The 26,170-nt window shown below is 42.6% G+C and overlaps 1 protein-coding gene across 6 annotated transcripts in view; it reads left to right on the plus strand.

The window, feature by feature from the left end:
- The window catches only part of LOC146830264 (acetylserotonin O-methyltransferase-like), an 856,304-nt gene that overhangs the window by 726,848 nt on the left and 103,286 nt on the right, over positions 1-26,170 (plus strand). For all 6 annotated transcript variants that reach the window (XM_085604463.1, XM_085604461.1, XM_085604465.1 and 3 more), the window contains one exon: positions 22,806-22,928. In XM_085604463.1, the coding sequence (XP_085460589.1) occupies positions 22,806-22,928 (123 nt within the window). The remainder of the gene's footprint in view (positions 1-22,805; positions 22,929-26,170) is intronic.

Raw genomic sequence — 26,170 nt, forward strand, 5'->3', positions numbered from 1 at the left:
AGGATTTGAAAAGCTCAAAAAAAAAACGTAATGTATTAAAATTACATAAAGGTATTTTTTTTTAGGTTCTTTCAGGTATTGCTGAACAACAGTGAAATTAATTAAAGATGCCTATAAAGTCAAGAAAGAGAAAAGAACAGCAACAACATCTATATTTGAAGAAAACTGGACCAAAAAAAATAGTTGAAGAACCTCATGTTGGAAAAAAGAAAAAGTCGTCTGGTAAGCAGACTAAGGATTTTTTTTTAAATATCTTCAAACAAAGAAAAAATGTTAAGAAAATATCCACTGCAAATAGTGTTTCAAGTACAAAACAACAACAGAGTCGACAGAAAATACGAAAAGCCAATGTTGAATCAGAAGTAAGAAAGAGTGACTTAACACGAAAAATAGATTTTAAAAACATTCGTAGAAAAATGTTTCAGAGAAGAGTGATGTTAAATTTGCTTAAGGATGTGAAAAAATATAAGAAGAAAAACAAATTTTATAAACAAAAGAAATATATTGAAACAATTGTTGCTAAGGCTTTGGAAATAAAATGAAAACTATTCATTTTAATTTTGAACAGGATGCGTAGATTAGAAAAATTTGTCAAAGCAATGAAGTCACAAAGCAAAAGGAAAAGAGTAGTGAAAAAAAATAACTTTTGTAAAGTGTTCTTAGGAGAATGGAAGCATAGTTCAAGTACTGAGCCATTTTTTAATGAAGAGAGTTATCTTCAAAGTAATAGTTTGTTGCATGCAGTTGACACCAATGGTCGAGCTTATGAAGTTAAAGATGGTTGTGTAATGGAAAAGGAGAAAATGGTTCCAAGAAATGAGGAAGAAGTGTTAGCTGATGAGGTTATGGGGAGACATCCTAAAGCCCCAGTGTACACTTGGAATTGTAGTAGTATTTGCACTGTGCGACAGGAATCTATTGATAAATTACGTGACTTCCTAAGAGAATATAGTAAAAAGAGTGTTAAACAAAAGATTAAGGTGCTTCAAAGACTAGACCCATGCAGAGTGAGAGAGAATACTGGTTTGCAAGGACATTCTCTTGCTTGTCTATCTAGGAAAGTTTGCCAAAGTGTTTTTCACCATTTTAGGATGCTGGCTGTTCATCATACTGAAATGAGAAAGTTTGTGAGAACATTGTATTTTGCTAAAAGTCCAGCACTAAAGTTAAATGAGTTGAATAGTGCTCTGTTCCGTGGATCTGTATCAGATGTAGTGAAGGTTACTGATGATATTCAGTTATGTTACTTTGGTCCAGAGCAAGAAAGTGCAGGAAATGACACAGTTATTGAGGAAAATGTGGAAGAGAATGTAGAACTCACTGTTAGTAAAATATTTGAAGATGAAATGACAAAATTTGCTATCATCTCTAATGAAAGACCACATATACTTGTATTTGTTGCCGGAGAAGCCATTATAAAATTCAAACAAGAAATGTTGATCTGTATAAAAAAAGTGAAAATGAAGATAATTATAAGTGGACGGATTTTGCAACATATATATTTCTGGAAAATAGTTTTGATTTGGGTGAAGATCAGCGTATTTGTAAATACTGTTATAACAAGTTAGAAGAAAATAGAATGCCAGCCAGAGCTGTACATAAAAATTTAGAATTGGTTGATATTCCTGCAGAACTTTCTGATTTAAATACGTATGAGTCTATACTCATTCAATGTGTCCATCCGTTTCAGACCATAGTGCGTATGGAGCCAAAAACAGGTAAATTACCTCCTTCGAATTTACAAAGAGGTTTAAAAGGAAGAGTTGTCTATTTGCCATTGGATTTGAAAAAAAATATGGAAACAATTGATGCAGATAGATTGGAAACTGAACCATTAGTTATTCTGGTTAATGGAGTACCAACAAAGAATAAGAAAATTTGGCAGGAGCTGGTAGATGTACGAAAAGTACAAAGAGCAAATTTATATTTGAAAATAAATATTAAATGGTATGAAACAATTTATATGGATGAAGATGAAGAAGTTTTACTAGCAGACTCAGGAATACCAGCTGGGCAATTTGAAAAAGTGGATAAGTCAAAAGAAGAAGAAATTTATGAACATTTCAGCATACATCCTCTTCATTCTAAAGAAGTTATGGGAAACACTATTGATCTGTTTCAGATGAAAAAAGCACAAGGAACTCCCGTGAGTGTATGGGAGGAGAGCTTGGAAGCTCGTTGTTTTCCCCAGTTGTTTCCTACAGGAAAAGGTGGACGATATGATGAACGTCCAGTACAGATTCCTGCTTCTGAGTATCGGACTACAAGGTTATATGCAGAAGATCCAAGATTTCGTCAAAGTATTCCATATTTGTTCCATCTTTTATTTGAAAGTGACTTGTCTGCACTATCTTATGCAGTAAATCACATTTTAAAAACTGGAGTACATCTACATAATGTGTCTGCAAAGGATTTTATGAACAAAGTGCAACAGCGAGATGATCATTTGGAATCTCAATTGATAAATTTGATGGCTTGTCAGCGAGGAACTAATGAATATTGGTACCGACGCCATGGAGAATTGAAATGTATGTTACGGAATTTAGGAACTCCTACATGGTTCCTTACCCTAAGCTGTGCTGAGTAATCTTGGGATGATTTACTGGATTTTCTTCGAGAGGCAAATTCAAATATTGAAAACATCCAATACAAGACAGCAGGAGAATTGTGCTCATTGGATCCGGTTAATGTTTGCAGATATTTCAATCATAGATTTGAGGCTATGATGTCCTTCATCTGCAATAAAAAAAATCCACCTCTTGGAGAAGTTGTGGATTTCTTTTGGAGAAAAGAGTACCAAGCAAGAGGTGCTCCTCATATTCATATGCTGTTGTGGATCAAGGATGCCCCAAAATTTGGAACAGATTCTGATGATGCAGTTTTATCTTTCATTGAAGAATATGCAACATGTGCTATACCTAAAAGCACAGAAGAAAAAAACTTAAAAGAGCAAGTTTTACGTTTCCAAAGACATCGGTGTGGAAAATACTGTCGACGAAAGTACAAGAGTAAAGATAAATTCTACACAAAATGTTGATTTGGATTTCCATGACCTGTTCTTTCAAAAGGAAGAGTAAACAGTTTTATGTCAGCTGTGCGACTTACTATTACAAGAAAATCGCCTAAGAATACCTACAACCTAAGAAGAAAAGAAGAGTCAAAATATATAAATGACTACAACCCAGTCATTTTATCCATGTGGAATGCTAACATGGATATACAGTATGTAGCTGACAATTCTATTGCTGTTGCTCGGTATGTCACATCTTACATCACTAAATCTGAGAAAACAGAATTGAAAGAAATGTGGGAAGAGATTTCTCACGAGAAGACTGTCAGTAAAAAGCTATACAGTTTCAGTTTAAAGATGTTATCGCATCGAGAAATTGGATCGTATGAATGCTCAGATAGGTTATCATCTGCAAGTCTGTACTCCAAATCCAGAAGAACAATTTGGGTAAGTTTAGGCCTTGCAGGAATGAGAAATCGGGTACTGAAATCTGTTCGAGAAATTGAATATTTAGCAGAGTATGAACCTGAAAGTACAGACATTTTAAGAACAAACATGTTGGACACATATTACCCACAAAGAAGTCATCATCTTGAGAACATGTGTCTATATGAAGTGCTGCAGAACTACATTTATAAACGGAATACCACAGAAGACATCAACAATGGAAAATATAAAGTCACTGGTGAGGAAGGATGTTTGGTAAAACAAACAAAAGGAAGTTTGATTAATCACCGGAAGCTGAGTTGTGACACTACTGACAAAAAGGAATTTTACTACTTGGCACTTTTACAGCTGTTTAAACCATGGCGTTCAGAGGACGAACTACTTGGAGATTTTCAGAGCTATGAAGATTCCTTTAATGCTTGCAAAGATAGCATAGAATGCAGTACTTTCTCAACTTATGTTCAAATGTTAAATGAAGAAATTGAACAAGAAGCAACAATTGCAGCTGAAGTAGCTAGAGACAGTTCTCAAGACAGTCAAAGTTCTAGGACGTTCAGTCAAGATCCTCTAGGACAACCAATCGTAGAAAATGAAGCTGCAATAGCCATGACTGAAGTCGAAACAGCTATGAATTAAGCTCAGGAAGATTTAATAAACTTACCAAATATGGAACAACAACTGAATGATGAACAACAACAAATTTATGAGGAAGTCAGAAAAAAAATTGATCACGGATTACTACATGAAAATAAAGAGTGCTCAGTCACATCATTTCAACCAATCAGAATGTATGTGAGTGGACAAACCGGAACTGGAAAAAGTTTCTTGATTAAAGTAATTAGAAGCTACCTACAGCAAAAAACAGATTCAACTTTGTCTTGTGTTGTTACTGCTCCAACTGGGTTAGCAGCATATAACATAAAAGGAATTACCCTCCATCGTTTGCAAAATGTTACCAGTAGAGCACGAGAACAAAATACAATACCACAAGCTAACAGGACAAGCATGTTTTGAAGTTGCAAGAGTATTGAAAAAAATGAAAGTTCTCATCATTGATGAGGTAAGCATGGTATCAAGCTTAATGCTTGCCTTTATGCATTTAAGAATGCAGCAAATTCTAAAGACAAACTATGACGTGCTATTTGGAGGAAAACAGTTTATAGTTTTTGGGGATCTTCTGCAGCTTACTCCAGTTAAAGGACAACCAGTATTTCAAACCCTTACACATGAAGACACGAAAAAGTCATTAGGAAGTATAGGTAATGTGAATATTTGAACATACTTTGAGTATAAAGAACTCATTACCAATATGCGGCAAGCCAATGATGAGGATTTTGCAAGTATTCTCAAAGATATCAGAATTGGACTACTCACAGAACATGGCAGAAAAGCTTTACAGAGTCGATTGCTATGTAATGTGTTTCCAACAGAACAAATAGTTCCAGAGAAAAAATACAAGAACATTGCTGGAAAAAATACTGTAATCTGCTTAATGCCAACACTACATGAATGCTCGATATTCAATCAAGAACTTTTGAAATTGGAAAATTGAGAGATTGTCAAACTGGAAGCTGTGAATAAAATACAACATGAAGGAATAACTATTATATTGACAAACAAATTGACAAGTAAATTGGATTCTCTATAGAAAAACATCTCAAACAGCCGGTTTAGAAAATAATCTTTATGTATGTATGAACTGTCGAGTAATTTTAAGACGTAATTTGGATGTAGAGAAAGGTTTAGTGAACGGAGCTATGGGTAAAGTTGTGGGTTTTGTTAATTACCAGAAAAAAGTTGGAATTGAATTTTTTAAAATTAAATTTGATCAGATTGAAGAGGTTAAAGATATTTGTCGTTGTTCAGTTCGTTTCTTGCTTGTGAAAGACTTATATGTACGTAGGAAGCAGTTTCCGTTTTCTCTAACATATGCAGTAACTATTCACAAATCTCAAGGATTAACTGTAGATAGTGCATTTGTAAACATTGGATCTACTGTGTTTAAAGAAGGTATGGCATATGTTGGTTTGTCACGCGTGGAAAAAATATCTGGTTTATTCATGATAGACTTTGATGACTCAAAAGTTAGTGCTGATGCAAACTGTGTAAAGGAGTATAATAGATTAAGAAGAAGCTATGCTCCTCATTTAGGTCAGTATCTTGTGTTTGAAAAATGTGTTGTTTGTCGGAAAAGGAGATTTGAAAATATTTGTAATGAGGATGTACAGAAGAGAAAGCAAAAAGAGAGTAATGTGACTGCAAGCAAAAAGAAAAAGGACAGTGTTGAAGAGGTTGTTGGTTGTCATTTTGAAAATAGCTCTGGTGTCAACTGCTACGCAAATGTAGTGCTCAATGTTGTATTTTATCTTCAAATTTTACAAGAGCAGATAATACTAAATCATGAAAAAAGATTCTGTTCTCTGCTGAGTCTCCTTTATGAGAAGCTGAGTAATGATAAAACTAAAATAGAAAGTGCTTCTGATGTTAGAAATCTTTTAGATGAATGTTCTGGATGTACACAGTTTACACAAGATGTCCATCAAGATGCACAGGAATTCTTGATGTATATGCTTATGGTACTGGAAGATGAAGGGGTAGAAATGGAAAATATATTAGGTGTCTCATATAAATGGGAACATTGTTGTGAAAACTGTATGAACACATGCAGCAGTAATGTTGATTCTGAAAGGTTCATATATTTAACATTACCAGAGAGTAAAACAGTGACTTTTAGTAAATTAGTTAAAGATGCAAATCACAACATGGAATGTTCTCAATGTAAATCAGACATGTTATCAACGTTATTTTTACATAAATATGGACAGTATGTAATTTTAATGATGCAACGTTGTAGAGCAGATGGAACTAAAATGGAAACTTTACTAAAGAAGTTTGTAGGAAATCAATTATCAATATCAGGTAAAACTTTTGTTGCAGTTGCAATTATTTTTCATGATGGACCTTCTATAACTTCTGGTCATTACACAGTTTATCTTAAATGTGAAAAAGGATGGACACTGTAATGATTCTCAATTGATTTTCAAGCAATGTTTGCCTTATGATTTACCAAATTGTTACTTAATTTTTCTAAAACCAAAATTTTAGATACAAATTCCAACATCTGAAGAAACCATTATTTCAATTTTATAGGATTAACATTGGATATTTCACTTACTAAGGATTTTAATATTACCATTTGGCCTCAAGGAAAGGTAAAGGTAACAATTGTGGACTTGTTTGACAGATATTATTTTGGTGTACGTGCTTAAGCAGCAAGATTTACAGACGTTATTTATTGCAAATAGTTATTGTTCTTAGAAGGTATTTTTAATATATTTGTGACATTTCTATCAAGGTCTGTTTTAGTGAGAAGAGATTCAGGGCTTTTTTTAAACAATCTTTCAGATTGTTTTTTTTTTTTGCCCGCTGTTAAATGATGAAAACAATTGATATCACTATTTTCAGTGAAATTCAATATATTCTGAAAACAGCAAAAAAAAGGGCAAAAAATTGCCTTGTTAGATATGAAAAAACATGTACTGCTTAAGAAAATGTATTGTTGAATATTAATACTTTTGTTTCTTTTTTTCAGATCTTGAAAGAAAATTTAGGAAATGTAATCCATTTGTCAAGAATTCCTGTCATACGAGGGGAAGAAAACGGTAACCAGCGAAAACGGACTACATCTCCCAGGATGCTTAGCGGTTGAGAGGTTATGTAAACAGGAGAGCTGTTACATAACTCAAGGAAAACACGCCCTTATGTAAACAGGAGAGCTGTTACATAACTCAAGGAAAACACGCCCTTATGTAAACAGGAGAGCTGTTACATAACTCAAGGAAAACAAGCCATATAAAGGGAGGAACCGGGAGGTACAACGCTGTCGGATATTGTGTTTACACCGACGTACCTGCTTCGTGAAGAGCAGTGTTCCGGAGTGGTGCTCCAGTAAGGCAAGAACGGAGGTAGGTCGAGTCGTTACTCCCTGGGCCGTGTCTTGCCCCATCGTCACCTGTGAAGGACCCGGAAGCTCTACCGGTCAACCATTGAGCTTCGCTTTTTGACTCGGCTGAGTCAAAGCGCAGTGGCGCTTTTGCTGGTTGGAGTTGTAACTTCCAGCCCGACCAGAGATACAGGGACTGCCAGCTGTAACGCACACCAGGAGGTGTTTGCCGCGTTACAGACTCGGAAGTCCACAGGATCGATCGAGCGGCTGCTCTCGGTTCAGTCTTCTTGCTTTTGATTGGGGTATCGGTGACGCATCACCAGGAGGTGACTCCGCGTCCCGGTGCAGTCTGAGGAAGAGGTTGAGCGGCTGCTCCCTTCAGGTAGAGACCCCGGCTGGGTGTTTCCCTGACTCCTCGATTCTCCCCAACACTCTTCGTGCCCCTCACAGCCTACCGATTGGCATTGTCGGCCATTTCATTTCTGCCCTCTGTTGGCATACGCCGGGATCGGCGTATATGCAGAGGACGGTTAGGACCATCCGTGCGGTGGGCTGGTAACGTCCTTAGCCTGGAGGATTCCAGTGACTATAACTTTGTTTATTCTTTGTATTGTTTTTGCCTTCATTAAAATAACTAACCCTTCACAAGTGGCTGCGTCCTCATTATCGTGTCTGTTAAACGATCCTGAGACGTTCAGGGCGTTACAAAATATCCGACCTTAATAACACTAACTGTCTCCCGGTCGATAACAGACATGGCAACACTTGATGATGTGCTGGCTGCTTTAGCGACCGTGCAAGTTGAATTGGCTGCCTCTAGGCAAGAAACAGCCGATGTAAAAGCCAGACTGGATGCTATCCAATTGGACCCGCTCACGCCCAGCCCCTCCCTCACGAACCAGACCCCTGCTGTAGTAGTGGAAATGCCGGTAGCCATCCCCTTGGCAACACCAGAGAGGTACAGTGGGGATCCTAACACAGTGCAGGTATTCCTCACACAAGTGGCGCTACATTTATCGTGCAAACCAAAGGCGTTCCCCACGAGTCAGGCTCGTGTGGCTTTCCTTATTTCCTATTTGGCTGGAAACGCGGCACAATGGGCCGTACCTCTGGTGAGCAGGGATGACCCCATCTTATGTGATTGGGGTGCTTTTCGCGAGGAATTCCTGAAGGTATTCGACAGAAGGGCGGACTCATACACGGCGGACCGTGAAATGCTTGAGTTGAGATAGGGATCCAACGACCTGGTGCAGTATCTCAACGCGTTCCGACGGCTGGTTGCGGAAACCAAGTGGCCTGTTGCTAAACAGGCGGCGCTCTTCCATCAAGGGCTGTGCGATGAGCTCAAGGACGCCGTGGCTCATATTGACCCTCAACCCAAGACATGTGAGGGCCTTATCAACCTGGTATTACGGCTGGAACATAGACTAAGTGAAAGAAAGGGGGATCATGGGAGAAAAGGAAAATCCCTTCCATCCTATGTGACGGTGGGAAGTCCTGAAACTTCCACCGCATCCAAGGGAGAACCCATGGACATCGGCGCAATACGAGCGAGCCTCACAGCCACGGAGAAAGAGTCACGCCGTAAACAAGGATTGTGCCTATATTGTGGCAAAAAAGGCTACTACGTACGTGAATGCCCTGCCAAACCGAAGACGTCACGTTATCGGGCCAACCGGTCGGTAACAGCCGTGGTGGACATACCGGCGGAAAACTAGAGGACTCCCAGACCAAAGAAGGGGCATCTCGGAGTCACTCATCCATCCCTTCACTTTCCAACTCGGTCACTAAGGGACACCGACACCTGTTTCTCACGGTGCACGTGGGAGTGCATGACCAGTGGATACCCGTTGTGGCCATGGTGGATTCAGGGGCCACTGGCATGTTTATGGACCACAACGAGGCATGCAGGCTAGGGCTAGTGCTTCTTCCCAAAGCTGTACCCGAAGACGTCTATGCTGTAGACGGAAGGCGATTAGTGACGGGGCCCATCGGGCAGCACACGGGGGTCCTTCCGATGAGATATGGGAGGAACCATTTGGAACAAATCGATTTTAACATCATCCGAGCGCCCCAATATGGCGTCATATTGGGATTGCCGTGGCTACAGAAACACAACCCCTCTGTGGATTGGCCAACACATCGCGTCGAAATGACGTCACCGTATTGCATCCTGCATTGTGGAAAAAGAACGGAATCCCTTGACGCAGATGAGAGCGGGAGTCAGACGGTGGCTACAGCGGCAGAAAAAGATGTGGCTCTCCCCCAGGCTTATCACAGTTTTGAGGATGTATTTGATGAGGTGAAGGCGGAAGTGCTACCTCCACATAGACAGTTTGACTGCCAGATCGACCTGGTGCCAGGGGCCAGCGTTCCCAGCGGCAGGCTGTATGCCCTGACGGAGCCTGAAAACGTGCATCTCCGGGGGTACCTGGATAAACTCCTCAAGCTAGGATTCATCCGCCCGTCCAAGTCTCCGGCCGCCTCGCCACTCTTCTTCATCCCGAAAGCTAATGGGGAGCTGAGAGCCTGTGTGGACTTTCGGGCATTGAATGCGATAACCATAAAAAATCGGTACCCCTTGCCTCTCATCAGTGTACTTCTGGAACAGGTCAAGAAAGCTCGTATCTACACCAAGTTGGATTTGAAAGGGGCATACCATCTGGTGCGCATGAGGGACGGAGACGAGTGGAAGACCGCCTTTAAGACCAGGTTCGGCCTTTTTGAGTACCTCGTCATGCCGTTCGGTCTGTGCAACGCCCCGGCAGCCTTTCAGTACTTTTTGAATGAGGTATTCAGAGAGGAGTTGGATATCTACGTGGTCGTATATATCGACGACATCCTCATCTACTCGTCCAGTGTGGAGGAGCACGTACACCACGTCAAAGCTGTGCTCCAAAAGCTGAGGGAACACATGCTGTTTTGTAAACTCAGCAAGTGTGACTTCCACGTCACGTCCGTGGAATTCCTCGGAGTGATGCTGAGTCCAGAGGGACAGGAGATGGCAGAACGAAAGATCAAGGCGGTGAAAGAATGGCCGGTGCCCCAAAGCGTGAAGGACGTCCAAAGTTTCATTGGCTTCGCCAACTTTTACAGGCGGTTTATAGATGGATTTTCAGGATTGGTGGTCCCAATCACACAGCTACTGAGGAAGTCCAAGGAGTTTGTCTGGTCCCCTGAAGCGAACACAGCCTTTGAGGCCCTGAAAAGCGCCTTTGGTAAGGCGCCGGTGTTGGCTCACCCCGATCCGGATCTCCCCTACGTGGTGGAAGCGGACGCTTCGGATGTGGCGCTGGGGGCTATCTTGTCCCAACGCAACCACGACACAGGGGTGCTTCATCCCGTTGCGTACATGTCCCGCAAACTCAACGACGCCGAACGCAACTACCATATTGCGGAGAAGGAGCTTCTCGCAATCAAGGACGCCTTCACCGAATGGAGGCATTGGTTGATGGGGGCAAGACATGTGGTATCGGTGTACACGGACCATCGGAATCTACAGTTCATGACGGCCACAAGACACCTTTCTCCCAGGCAGCTGCGGTGGATGATCTTCTTTGCGGGGTTCAACTTCCGCATCACATATCGGCCGGGGACGGAAAACCGGAAGGCGGACGCCCTGTCCCGTCAATCTGCAGTTAAGGAACCATTGCCTGCGACCGAGCGTTCCATCATTTCCCCGAGGATGGTATTGGGGGTTATCCAACCGGATACTTTCCTGAGGGGAATAAAGAGAGGGATCAGGTCGTTCGCATGGCGGAGGTGGCTCCTCAGTCACAGAGAATGGCAGCTGAAGGACGGGATACCCCTGAAGGGCAGGTGCCTATTGATACCCACGCCTAGGCTAAGGAAACAAGCATTCATCTGGTGCCATGACTCTCCATGCGCAGGTCATTTGGGCTTTGAAAAAACGGTGGCTAGCATGGGACGGCATTTCTGGTGGCCAACCATGAGAGTGGATGTCAGGAGGTGGGGACAGGAGTGTCCTACGTGTGCTACCATGAAGGCCGACCATGGCCGAACCCAAGGGCTCTTACATCCACTTCCGACCCCGGATAGACCATGGGATAGCATATCACTGGACTTCGTGGTGGGCCTACCGGTAAACCAGGGGATGACGGCAATACTGGTGGTGGTGGATTACTTGACGAAAATGGGGCACTTCATCCCCTGCAAGAGAGTCCCTACGGCCGGGGAATTGGCGTCACTACTTCTAAAGAATGTGGTACGACTGCATGGATTACCTGGGGTGATCGTGTCGGACCGGGGGTCGCAGTTTACTGCGCAATTCTGGAAGACTTGGTGCACTGCGCTGCATGTTAAGACCGCCCTGTCCACCAGCTACCACCCTCAAACGGACGGCCAAACCGAGCGCCTGAACCAAACGCTCAAACAGTATCTGCGATGTTTTGTGGACCAGGGCAGGGAAGAATGGGTCGACTTGCTATGGGTTGCAGAGATAGCCTATAACAACGCCACTCACAGCTCCACACAGTCATCTCCGTTCTATAGCAACTATGGCCAACATCCCAGGTTCTTGCCATTTCTACATCCGTTCAGAGAGGACAGGATTCCCGCCACAGCGGACAGGGTGGCACACATAAAAGACACGTTGATGCGCTCAAGGGCTGTCCTAATAGAGGCCAAGAGAAGATACAAGGCTGCGGCAGACAGGAAGAGAAGGCCCGGGCCCCTGTACCGCACTGGAGACTACGTCTGGATATCCACAAGAAACATGAGGTTTCGAAAGAACAGTGTGTTCCATCCCAAGTACATGGGCCCCTATCGAATTACCAAGTGTATGGGTCCCGTGAACGTGAAGGTGTGCTTGCCCCAGTCATTGCGGATACACCCTGTCTTTCATGTATCATTGCTCAAACCTGCACCCTCCAAGCCGTCTGGGACACCTAGGCCGGTCTGCGTGGAGTCGGAGGTGGAGTATGAAGTGTCGGGCATACGGGCGTCCAAATGGCGCAGGGGGAAGCTGTGGTACCTGGTTGCGTGGAAAGGCTATGGCCCGGAGGAGCAGTCATGGGAACCGGCTGAAGGGGTTCATGCTCCGCGCTTGGTCTCCTTGTTCCATCGGCGTTTTCCTGCCAGCGCTGGACCCGTGGGGAGCCGCTGAGAGGGAGGATGTACTGTCAAGAATTCCTGTCATACGAGGGGAAGAAAACGGTAACCAGCGAAAATGGACTACATCTCCCAGGATGCTTAGCGGTTGAGAGGTTATGTAAACAGGAGAGCTGTTACATAACTCAAGGAAAACACGCCCTTATGTAAACAGGAGAGCTGTTACATAACTCAAGGAAAACACGCCCTTATGTAAACAGGAGAGCTGTTACATAACTCAAGGAAAACACGCCCTATAAAGGGAGGAACCGGGAGGTACAACGCTGTCGGATATTGTGTTTACACCGACGTACCTGCTTCGTGAAGAGCAGTGTTCCGGAGTGGTGCTCCAGTAAGGCAAGAACGGAGGTAGGTCGAGTCGTTACTCCCTGGGCCGTGTCTTGCCCCATCGTCACCTGTGAAGGACCTGGAAGCTCTACCGGTCAACCATTGAGCTTCGCTTTTTGACTCGGCTGAGTCAAAGCGCAGTGGCGCTTTTGCTGGTTGGAGTTGTAACTCCCAGCCCGACCAGAGATACAGGGACTGCCAGCTGTAACGCACACCAGGAGGTGTTTGCCGCGTTACAGACTCGGAAGTCCACAGGATCGATCGAGCGGCTGCTCTCGGTTCAGTCTTCTTGCTTTTGATTGGGGTATCGGTGACGCATCACCAGGAGGTGACTCCGCGTCCCGGTGCAGTCTGAGGAAGAGGTTGAGCGGCTGCTCCCTTCAGGTAGAGACCCCGGCTGGGTGTTTCCCTGACTCCTCGATTCTCCCCAACACTCTTCGTGCCCCTCACAGCCTACCGATTGGCATTGTCGGCCATTTCATTTCTGCCCTCTGTTGGCATACGCCGGGATCGGCGTATATGCAGAGGACGGTTAGGACCATCCGTGCGGTGGGCTGGTAACGTCCTTAGCCTGGAGGATTCCAGTGACTATAACTTTGTTTATTCTTTGTATTGTTTTTGCCTTCATTAAAATACCTAACCCTTCACAAGTGGCTGCGTCCTCATTATCGTGTCTGTTAAACGATCCTGAGACGTTCAGGGCGTTACACCATTTTACTTGCAATTAAAAAAAACTATTTAAAAATGTGTTTAAATTTAAAACAAAGGTGGAGAACATGGAAAGGGGGCATGGTAGAGACTTTCTGACCCCCCAGTCTTTGTCAGGGAGTCCCTGAAGGATCACAAAGGGTGAAAAAAACGATATTTTTTTTTAAAAAAATCATAGGGTACGCGCACCATGCGCGCACCTAAAAAAAAATCGACAAATAGATTTAAAAAACAAGTTTTTGTGTTTAGATTTTAGGTGGCTCTAAAAAGAGCCCTTGTGTTAATGTAGGGACAGAGGAAGAGAAAAACGAAAAAACGAAAAAAACTATGGCCTAGTGCATAAGTGCTGCTCTAATTTCCTCTCAATGAGATCAATACTGGTCTCACCCAGAGAAATGAGAGCATGACAGTCCATGCACCGTGTATACAGCCTCCGAAAAGAAGGGCGTATATCCAGAGGTGTAGAAGTAGGAGAAGGCACCACCGCAAAAGAAGTGCTCGGCTGAGCTGCCAATGGTGTGCTCGGCTGAGCTGTTATGAATGTGCTCGGCTGAGCTGCTGGTGGGTTTTCACTAACTGCTTGAGTAAAAGTCGCAGGATGCACTTTTTCAACGTGCCTTAACATTGTGTGAATACTAAAAGAGAATTTCTTATTAGCCTTTCCACGTGATAAGGTCCGGTGACAAAGCATGCAGGTGACTTTTGGTGCATTCACCTTCTTTTGGCCTTCTGGAAAATTGAAAAACTGCCATATGAAGGAGTATTTCTGCTTCCTCTGACTCTGTCTCACAAGAGTATCCTGTTCACTCTCAGAAGATGGCTGCTGCTCTGCCATTGTATCTCAAAAACAGATTAGCTCCTTCTCCTAGTGAATCAGAAGTAATAATGAGGGGAGTGGGTGTGGTGTTGGAAGAATCTGGAAATGAAACTACTTTGAACCAATGAAAAGTGTTGTTTCTTGATCACATGACTTGCCATGAGGGGAGTGGGTGTGGTGTTGGAAGAATCTAAAACTGAAACTAGTATGAACGAATGAAAAGTGTTGTTTTTTAATCACATGACTTGAGGTGCGCTCGGTGCGCGCACGGCGGAGCAAGTATGCATGCGCGAACGAGTACGCGCGCATGCGCGTAGTATTACATGCGTACGTAGAGCACATACGAAGCACGAGCGCATGCGCGTAGTATTACGCGCGTACGTAGCGCGCATACGAAGCACATGCGCATGCGTGAACGTACTACGCGCGCGTACGAATTACGCGCATACGAAGCACGAGCGCATGCCTGAGCGTACTACGCGCGTTTGCGCGAACTCAGCGTGAGTAGTACGCGCGCATGCGCGAATGTACCGCGCAGAGCACGCACGACATACGCATGCGTATGTGGAGAGCGTACACATGCGCACACGGAGTACGTACGCATGTGTACTTAGTGCACGCACCGAGCGCGCATTATGACGTACGCATGCATACGTAGATAACATACGCATGCGTACACGAAAAACGTACGCATGCGTACTGGGTGCGCGCACAGAGCGCGCACGGTAAAAAAAACCTTTAAAAAAAATGTATGAATTAAAATGTATATAAGTTAATAGAAGATATTAACTATGCTGTTAAACTTTATCCAAATTCCAAAAAAAAAAAGCTGAGCCATTCCAAATTAAAGGATACAGATAATCTATAAATATATACATAAGTAACTTGTTGTAAAAGAAATATATAAAAAATATAATAAAAAATTCAAAAATTAGCATTCGAAAAACCTTTGAAATTCACTGAAAAAACCATAGGTTTCACACACGTTATAGTTAGGAATTAGCATTTAAAAAACCTTGCAAATTCACTGAAAAAAACCATAGGTTTCACACATTATAGTTAGCAGGACATTTCACTCATACAAAACCATTAAAATTCCCCCGTTATAGTTAGTTCAGCTAACTATAACTCGCGCGCCCGCAATCCACTGCTGATGACGTCACATATTACATCACATGACATGGTCAGTGACATCACTGATGACATCACTGATGACATCTCAAATGACATCACTGATGACATCAATGATGACGTCATATATGTGAAAAAATAGTACATCTTCTCCCATCCTAATATAAATTTAGAAACACCAACTCAAACTTTCAGATGACCAATTTGAAAACCATAGAAACTCCAATACTAATAACTACATACCCACTCATTGACTCTTACATCTACATGCACCTCCACTCACTCACCTGTACAGTCACTCATTCTTACAGTCACTCCGTACAAGACTATCATATGCATTTATACACATATATAGACACTCACACACTTCCAATCATCCATTGAGGTACTGACACACCTAGTCAGTTGTGCAAATAATTAAACACAGACCAATTGACTCACCTATACAGTTAAACACACTTAAGTTCACTTACTCATAAAAATACTAAAACATTTTGACACTCTTATTCAATTTCTAGTACAAGCACACACTCATCCATACAGCCAGTCCCGCAATCACACACTCTCAGATATAGATACTTATATAATCTTACACACATATTCAATGTGTTTCATATATGTAGTTACTGTCACATCTACTACTGAGATATACATTCGATCCCTAACACACCCATACATACACTCACTCAACCGTACAGTTCATCACAGATGCACTCTAAAGACCATGCACCCATAGAATCACCCACTCATACATCTATACACAGAGTCACACACACCTCACCCACTAATACACTCAGGCACCCATACAGATACTTAGACAACTAATAAATAACCCATATTGATACTCATACTGCTATTCACAAAACCATGCAGCCACTTATACACAAACACACAGACACATACAGAGATTCACACAGTTTAGTCACTAGTATGCAGTAATATACATGTAATGACTCACAAATAGACTCAGTTACGCACCTAGAAAATCATCCATTCACAAATTTGTACATCCACTCATTCTTCAACATGCCTTTCCCTATATATTTTAAACATATTAAAACTGTTTAGAAACACATAGTAAATGGATGATGTCATCAGTGATGTCATTTGAGATGTCATCAGTGATTTCACTGACCATGTCATGAGTGATGTAATATGTGACGTCATCAGCAGTGGATTGCGGGCGCGCGAGTTATAGTTAGCTGAACTAACTATAACGGGGGAATTTCAATGGTTTTGTACGAGTGAAATGTCCAGCTAACTATAACATGTGTGAAACCTATGGTTTTTTCAGTGAATTTGCAAGGTTTTTTAAATGCTAATTCCTAACTATAACATGTGTAAAACCTATGGTTTTTTCAGTGAATATATATATATATACACACATATATATACATACACATATATATACATACACATATATATACATACATATATATACATATATACATACATACATATCTATATACATACATATGTATATACATATATATGCATACACACATATATATATGCATATATATATATATATATATATATATATATATTCACTGAAAAAACCATAGGTTTCACACATGTTATAGTTAGCGGAAATTTTACTGATAAAAAACCAGTGAAATTCCCCCGTTATAGTTAGTGCAGGCAACTATAACTCACGCGACCGCAATCCTCTGCTGATGCTAATACTGTATTTAGACACTTATATGCCCATGTCTTCTTCCATACATTTTTAGCTATACATATATTACAAATATTTTTTTTTCATAAAGACACATATGTCATCAGCAGAAGATTGCGGTCGCGTGAGTTATAGTTGCCTGCACTAACTATAACGGGGGAATTTCACTGGTTTTTTATCAGTAAAATTTCCGCTAACTATAACATGTGTGAAACCTATGGTTTTTTCAGTGAATTTGCAAGGTTTTTTAAATGCTAATTCCTAACTATAACGTGTGTGAAACCTATGGTTTTTTCAGTGAATTTGTACGGTTTTTTAAATGCTAAGTTACTTTACGCCATTCGAGGCGTGCGCGCCCACTTAACGCAGTTCGTTCCGTGCACGGTTTTTATCAACTTTAATAAGCCCTGTACATTTGGTGGCCTTCGGCCACCAAAAGCACAGGGGGTGGGGTCAATGTGGATGGTGTTTTTTTTATTTCAATTTTATAATTTCATGTTGCCAAAATTTAGTTTTTTTTACCTATTAATAAGCCCTGTACATTTGGTGGCCTTCGGCCACCAAAAGCACAGGGGGTGGGGTAAGTGTGGATAGTGTTTTTTTTATTTTTATTTTTTTACCGTACGCTTACGGTAAGCGTACGGTAAGCGTACCCCGCGAAATTGCCGAAAAAAAAATAAAACCGTTTTTGCTCTTGGGGGATGTTTGTGGACTCCCTCAACATGACTATGTGGGAGGGAGTTGTCAAAACAGCCCCGTAACATGTTTTTGGCCATCATGTTTGATAAACAACACTCAGTGCGAGAGACAAAATGGCGGCCGCCGCTTCCTGGTTTCGGCCGATTCGAATGTTTACTAAGATCTAAGAGCCAATCAGAATCGCGCTCGCGCACGCCACCGTACGCTTACCGTAATCGTACGGTAAGCGTACCGTAAGCGGGCTCAGATATATATATTGATTTAAAGGCTATTTTCTCAGAATCTACTGAACAGATTTACACCAAACCTACAAAAGGCACTTCCTTGACCTAGGGACTACCTCTCTGCCAAATTTTGAGTAATTCTGTTCAGCCGTTCGGGCTGTAGCTCGTTCTAAAGGTCCTATGGAAAAATGCATGGGAAAAACGCGTTTTGGGACCCCCCTTTTATCTCAGCCCCCGCTTGACGGATCCCCCCGAGACTTTCAGGGTAGGAGCGGAGCGTAGCGCCCCACCTATTTTGAGAAATTCGCGAGGATTCGTCGACCGGCGCCAAAGTTATTCAAAATAGAATGTTGAGGTTTTCCTATGGAAACGTGGTCCTAACTATAACTACCTACTGGCGACCGCCAGTAGGTAATATATATATATATATATATATATATATATATATATATATATATATATACACAATTAGAAAAACAAAGGTTAACATTAGTTATTGTTAAGAAAACGTATTTTCCCTATACAAACTAAGTTTAAATTACACAAACTTTCTAAAGTTCTAGGTATATCTTTCATTTACAATTTGTTTACCATCTTTAAAATATAATAAGTAGCGGACCTCGTTACACACTCTTTTCAGCTCACTAACCAGATAGGAGAACTCTATCCCATCGGCATAATTTCGTTGTGGCCCTTTCTTGCTGGGGTCATAACCCACCTATCTACACTGGAGTCAGCTGGCCCTTGCAGGCATGTAGGTCCCCTCCTGCCCTTTGGCAGCCCTCAGCGATGCATTGGCCTAATCAGCCCAGGTGCGGGGATCCCTTGATGCTCTCTTATTGTTGGGGGCTGGTCTTGATGCCATTATGGTTCCATTATGGTTTTCCAGTAGGGCCTTGTTCTGCTCTTTCGGACTCCACTAATCGCAGGTGTGAGAAATTTGGTGTTAGGAATTGGGTTTCTGGTTGGCAGAGGTATGCACCGTGTCCAAGCAGGAACCAAAATCCTAGTCAGGGTAAGTGTAGTACACATTAAAAGTTTACACACACACAGTAACACAATGAAAACACCACAAAAGTACTCCGCTCCAGTTTAGAAAAATAGCAATCACTATCTCATTAAAACAAGACCAAAACGACAAAAGTCCAACATACAGAAGTCAAGATGTGGGTTTTGCAAGATTAAATCAAAATGCAGTGCTTAGAAGTCAATAGCTCCAACAGGGGCTATTTGGTCGCGCTCGATAGGGGGAAAAGCCAAACGTTCAGTCCGACTGCCATGAAGCACGTGCCAGATAAATGAGACATGCAGACACACTGACAGTACCTTGGATGCATCGATACTCGATGGCGATGCATTCAAATATGGAGGTGATACGGAGGTGATGCACTAACATCACAGGCCATGCATTGGTTCTGAAGTCAGGCACCAACATTGATGCATCGATGCCAAGAGTGCTGTGCGTAGGTTCCAAGGTGTCAATGTCAAACCTCTGTGCCAAAGGTGACGTGTCGGTTAGAAGCCACGCTGGCCCGGGAATGCATTGAAGTCTGTGACAGGGCATTGCAGACATTGTCGCTGTTTTGTCTAGACTCATGTAGCAGCTGTGTTTTGAAGTAAGGTTGCATTTTAAGACAAGGTTATTGCGTAGTTCATTCAGCGAGCGTTAGAAAAATGTTGGAAAAAACACAAGGAAGGGTTCTATTTGTGAGGAAAACACTGGGCTCATACTGCCAACACAAGACCATGTCAAATTGAATCCTGGTAAGTCCTAAATCAAAGACACATAGGGATACTAAGTAATATAGCCCAAATAGGCCATTATCTTTGGTCTCTCCCAAAGGAACTGAATGGGAAAATCTTGTTGAATGATATACAAAATGTGAAAAGATACTGTAGACTACTATCAAATCAAAGGCAAATTCAACTGCTAATGGCTAAAGGCTAAAGGGTGACTCATGAAATGTAGGGGATACGAGATATTACACCAAAACATGAGCTATACTATTAGGTATTCCCATAGTAAAAGATGTTGGAAAACACAGGGAACTGTGCTATTTGGCATAGAAATACGATGCTTACGCATCTAAAATAAGACCATGTCAAATCGAATACTGGTAAGTTCTAACCCGACAAACACAGGCAATACCAAATATTATAGCAGGTATCGGTCATTATATTTGGTATCCCCTAAGGGAACGGTTGTCAAAACGTGTAAAATGATGTAAAAAAAGTGAAAAGATACTGTAGTCTGCTATAAAATAAAAGGCAACTTCAGTTGGGCAATGGTTAAAGGGTAACCCATGAAACACTCATACCACCACATTAGACTGCATTAGGTCAACAATTGATGCATGGTCCTTGGCAGAGCTGTGACTCCAGCATGAAAAAAACAAAAAAGTGCTTTTATTTACACCCTCTCTGTTCATGTTGCCCCCCCCCCCCACACCCATTCCTTCCAGCATTTTGTTTTTGTTTTATTCTTCCACTCCCTCATTCAATCTACAGCCACAATTAAATATCATATGGATGCCACACAAATTCTCCCCGTGTATATGAGGAGCAACTATGTGGAAGTTGTTTATGTGAAGGGCAAAGCTTTCTGAAATATTAAATAAAACAAGAATAAGGACGCAAACAAATTATGTATCGTTATGGAAATCGCAAAAAAATAAGGTTGTTGTCACTTTCAGTGTCTTTAAATAATTAAGAATTGATTAAACAAATGGATGCAACAAGGGAGAAAGAAATGTGGCTGCAGGAATGCGAGTTTTTTTTAATGGAAATGCATAAGAGCAACAAATAATCCGAAAATGAGTGATTTGTGGCGTTTGTTTTTGTTAAGAAAGCTAGCACAAATGGCGATGTCAATCAAGAAGGAGCTGAAGGCAGGCTGTGTGTGCGTTACAAGCAGCTTTGACCTTTTATAAGTGTGACATGCGTCTCGCGTCTTTAAAGAACCAGAGGATGCATTTAATTCCAAAAATGATGCCGCTGCATTGGTGTCAGCATGCACAGTTGTGTATAATATTTGGGCCTGTAATGTAATTGCCGCAAAGGAAAGGACGCAAGTTTTTCCCAAAGTTGCATATATGCTTCGCATACTACAGTAGGTTGGCGCCGCCGGCAGCAGCTCAATAGAATCTCTGCAGCAAGAATTGCATGAAAGTTTACAAATTACGCTCTTAGGTTTAGCTGAAGACTGGAGAATGTCCTTCAAAGGATTGGAGTACAGGGCAGGGAGGTCACTGTACCACCTAACCAGGGTCGGACAGGCCTCAGGGGCAATCAGGCAATAGCAGATGGGCTGGCCTGGCAAGTCAGTGTGTAGGCCGGTGTTTGAGTGTTTGTGGGCTTGTTGTATGATCGGCTGGGTTAGTTTTCACTGTTGGTTTCTATGACATTAAAACAAACATTGGCTGCGGAAAGCTTTATTCCATGCAGTCTTTCAAACCTTCCAAACATGTTAAGAGTTGCCCTAATTTGCAAACACGGGGCACTTTTTTAGCTTTCTAATTCACTAACAGGGGACACTTTTATGTTAATGCCAAAGCCTATTTTCTGTCTCAGTCCCTTGCTAACCACCTCACGTCTGGAGAAAACAAGAGTCCAGGAATCGGACGCTGTCAAATAGACCTTTAGCTTCTCCCAGAAGAAGTCGAAACAGATAGTTTTGCCAGGTTGTTGATGTAAGGTTTAGGGAATAAAGAAGGGCTAATCTATGAACCCTAAGGAACCCTAAGGAATTTTGCTGGGGTACCCAATAATGAAGAAATAACAACTACATATTCTAAAAAACAAGTAGTACATATGTAAATGCTAGAGCCTATATATAAAAAGAAAATCTGGATTTAAGATGGGCTTAGTCTTCATCATCTTCTTTGTTTGAGCAGACAGTGTGTGAGATGGTGAATATGTGTAAAGCATGAGACCTTATGTCTTATCTCTCTCCCTGCCAGTGTAGCTTTGCTTACCCTTAGTGCCACAATCTGCTCAATGATAGGAGGCTAAAGAATTACATGCGGTTTGCTGAGATGTTGGTCAAGTGTATTTTTATGTCAGAGGAAAGGTGAATGTAAGAAATTATGGGGTGGCTTTCTTAATGCTTAATTTGTGCCGGTGGTTCCCTTTGGGGCCAACTGCACTCTTTTTTGGAGACCAGAGCACATGTTTCCTTCATTATACTTGACCCAGAATAAGAGAGAGAAAAATCAGAAAAGTGATGAAAGAAAGAAAATATTGACAGAAAAACCCCGAGAAAGGGAGAAGCAGGGATCAAAGCAACCTGCGAGAGTATGATAAAAGGACAGGGCATGTAGGGTGGGGGATGAACAAGGAATGCCAGTCTTGGGGGTTCAGTAACTCCAAAGTTTGGCAGAACCTGCAGGCTTCTCAGAAAAGTCTGGTAACCGACACTTTGTAGTGTACATTTTAAGCACTAAGATATATGTACTGTTGTAACGCGGCTCGCTGGAGGGGGCAACTGCTATTCATGTTTCAATGTTAGTGGCCGAGAAACTTTGTGCTCATTGAATAGAATATTCCAAGTTAATTTAAAACGTTTAAATTAAAACAAGACATACCAGGAATGTCAAGCAACAACTAAGAATGAAGAAATTTGAATTTTAATGAAGCTTTACAGCAGACATGTCAAACGATATATGCTACTGACACATTTTCCTTTTTAGGAGACTTCTTTGAAGATCCAATTCCAGAAGCTGATTTATACATTTTGTCTCAAATTATTCATTGCTGGAAAGACGACAAATGCCTGCGACTACTAAAAAAAGTTTACAATTCCTGCAAATCAGGTACCTTTTTTTATTCTCTCACTGCAGTACAACGATATTACTTTAAATGCCACAAAGTGAACCAGTGAACAAAAGCTAAGTATTAAAAGAGATGAGAGTATTGAGTCACCGTGATGTTATAGAAAAACATATCCAGTTCAGGTGGAGTACAATGTGGTTTAAGTATGACCCAGTGTGAAATCAAACATCTTATGAAACTGATGGGTGGCAGCCAAGATAGCAGGAGTCCACTAGGTCTAGAAGATGTGGTGACTCCTGCTGCATGACTTGGAAATTGAATCAAATCTACCTGTGTGCCGCCTGAAGCAAAATGTGGAAGGTGACCATTGCACCAAAACAGATCAATAGCAAAGAATATTTTCAATTTCATTTACCCAATTTAAATTCATCATGTGTTTTTTTTGTTGACTCCCATTTCTGTGTTTTCAGCCTGTGATTTTCCCCACCATTCCCCCTTCCTCATGTGTGTCTGATTAGGCACATGATTCCTTTCTTCTTCCGTCCTGTCACCACAGACATGAAAATATGCACTTTCTGATCCATCTTGAAAAGTAAATGTAGTGGTGAGTGCAGATCACGTGCCATGTCCGGGAGCATATGAGACCGTAACTGAGAGGAGACGCGGGGCGACAACTGTGTGGGTGTTAATATGGGTTTCAAAGCTGTTGAGACCAGTGAAACTGATCAGAGTCACAAGGATGAGTGAGAACACAGCGCAACCAAGAAGCTTTGGCAAGGCAGTAAGACGACTAAATGAAGAGGGCATGCATTGTTGTAGTAGCAGGGCACCAGGCTGAAAGAGTACAGACCATGAAAAGAGGGCAATGTGAGGGTGAGACCAAAGCTGGTGAAACACTAATGGTAATTATTCAAAGTGTGGGTCATATGAGTAATTCAAGGGCACTAGCATGATGACAGCTTAGCAAATTCCCTCTTTACAGTGAAGCTTGGGTAGGGATAGGCATACTGCAGAGTAAAGTCAAGAATACAATCAGAAGGGAATGAGACAGAATAGAGCATGTATGAAGAGAGAAAGCCAAAACCATTGAGAGGGGAGGGGACCTGTTATGTGGGAAAGCCCTTCGGTTTCTCTACACTGAGTTACACAAACCAAAAGTGGAGAGGGGCTCCCTAAAAAAAGCCATCACCATGCCCTGCTTCTTAGTGCCCTCCCGGCACACAAAATGTGTTCTTATAGAACCCGCATCAACAAGCTAATCATGTGGCATGCTTCATCATCAGTTCCTCCCCTGATGAGGTAGTCACACCAGGTAGGCTCCATCTGGCAGTGGAAGGGAGCACTTTGATAGTCTCTATTTCATTTGTGGGATATTAGGACAGAAAACGTCAACATATCTCCATGGAACTCTAATCCACCTTTTTAATGAGAGGTGTGAGAAGTTGGCCTGGTATATGCTGTCCACTAGTTATAGTGGGCACCTTGCACCAGTCCAAACAACCACTTATTGATGATAGGTTAAAGACAACCTTTATTGAAAGCTATCCTAGGGGCAGCTATGGAGAACAGCCTTCAGGCTAAGTCTTGAACGAATGTAAAGCAGCTTGTTTTACCAGTCTATAATCTCTTGAATGGCTAACTGAAAGGAGACCACACCGGGTATATATATAAAATATATGTATTTATTCCTAAACACACCGCTCTGGTCTCTTTATGAGGCTAGAGGCAAAAGCACATGTTACACTTCAAATACACAGTAAAGTAGCACAAATACACGTTAGGCCCTAGGGGCGAGCCAAACCATATACTAAAATAGTGGTTTAAGAACTGCAACTTAACTAGACACAAGACCTAGAGCTTGCAGAATCGCTGGGACCCCAAGGAACCACCCAAGGTAGTGACACTGTTAGCTTCTATGGGGAAAGTCGCGGTTAGATTTTTAGAGTTAAAGGACACTTAGAAGTGGACTAAGGCCAAACCCTCTTGGACGTAGACAGTTCTAGGGTCAACACCCACAGGAGCACCGGAGTACTCGAGTTACCTCACCCAGGGAAGCCGGGTGCATAGGTGTCAAATGGCGTCGGGTCACGATGTCGTTTTCAATGGAAGCTGGTGAAGAAGTGCTGCTGCCAGGAAGATGCAAAGTGTCCGAAGAGATCCAAGCCTGGATTGGAGATGTGAAGAACCTGAAAGTAGAGGGGACAGAGTCTAGGTCACTTGCCAGTGACCAGGGGCACGATAGACGAATGCCCACTGATGTCGGATGTTTCAGGTGAAGAAGGTAAGGCTTGAATCTTCAGCCACAAGGACAAGGTGGCGTCGAGGATGACCAGGAGCTGGATTCAAGCTGTCCCACGAAGGATGCCGAGTGCTGCAGTGTCGGTGGATGGATTAGATACAACAAGCTATGGCAACAGCAAACCCATGCAGAAAGAAGAAAGATGCTTCGGTGCGGGCCAGCAAGGTTCAAGGGACTCCCCCAGCAAGGACGAGTGAGTGCATGTCTGGAGCAACCAGGAAAGCCCAAAGGAAATCAGAGTCACCTTCACAGGGACCCACCAGTCGACGGACCAGGGATCGCAAAGGGACCTCGTGAGGAATCACAAAATGGCGGCCCACGGGTCAGTCGGAGTGGGTAGGCTGAGAATCTTCAGTGGATTCTCTGTCCTGGGTCTGGGTTACAGGTAACCCAATGCACAGCCTCAAGGGATGTCGAGAAGCTGATGCACTTGCAAATGTGCACGGTTTCCAGGGCTTCCGGTTGCACGGTACCCATGAGGGCTATGGGTCTCAGCTTTGCTGCGGACTCGGGTTCGGTGTCTGGGAAGTCTGGAGATCAACCTCTGGTGTTGCATAGTCTTCGGCGTCCAGCGGGAGCTCTGGAGATGCAGACCGGACAGATGAGTCTTTGGTGCCTGCCAAGCAGGGGTGTAACTCCTTTACTCCAAGGGAGATTCTTCAGCCATCTGGCGTTGAACAGATGGTCGTAGTTCCAGGATTCAGTTTCATGGTTTCGTCCAGGAATATCTAAAATCCTGTTGCCAGGCGTTCCGATCTTATACCCAAGGGAGGGGTTGGACTAACTCAGGGGACCCACCTATGGGAGGGTTTGGAAAGAGTGATGGCTAAACCCATCCTTTGTCCAGTTTCGCACCAGAGCAGGGGCTGTTAGCCCCTGCAACCGGTTTGAGCTGGACTATGCACAGGAACACCAAATGTGCCCGCAGTGCAGGACTTCAAAGCACTCTCAGAGTGCACCCACCCAGCCCCAATACACTAAAGC

This window comes from Triturus cristatus, chromosome 5_1, assembly GCF_964204655.1.
Source record: "Triturus cristatus chromosome 5_1, aTriCri1.1, whole genome shotgun sequence".
Lineage (NCBI taxonomy): Eukaryota > Metazoa > Chordata > Amphibia > Caudata > Salamandridae > Triturus > Triturus cristatus.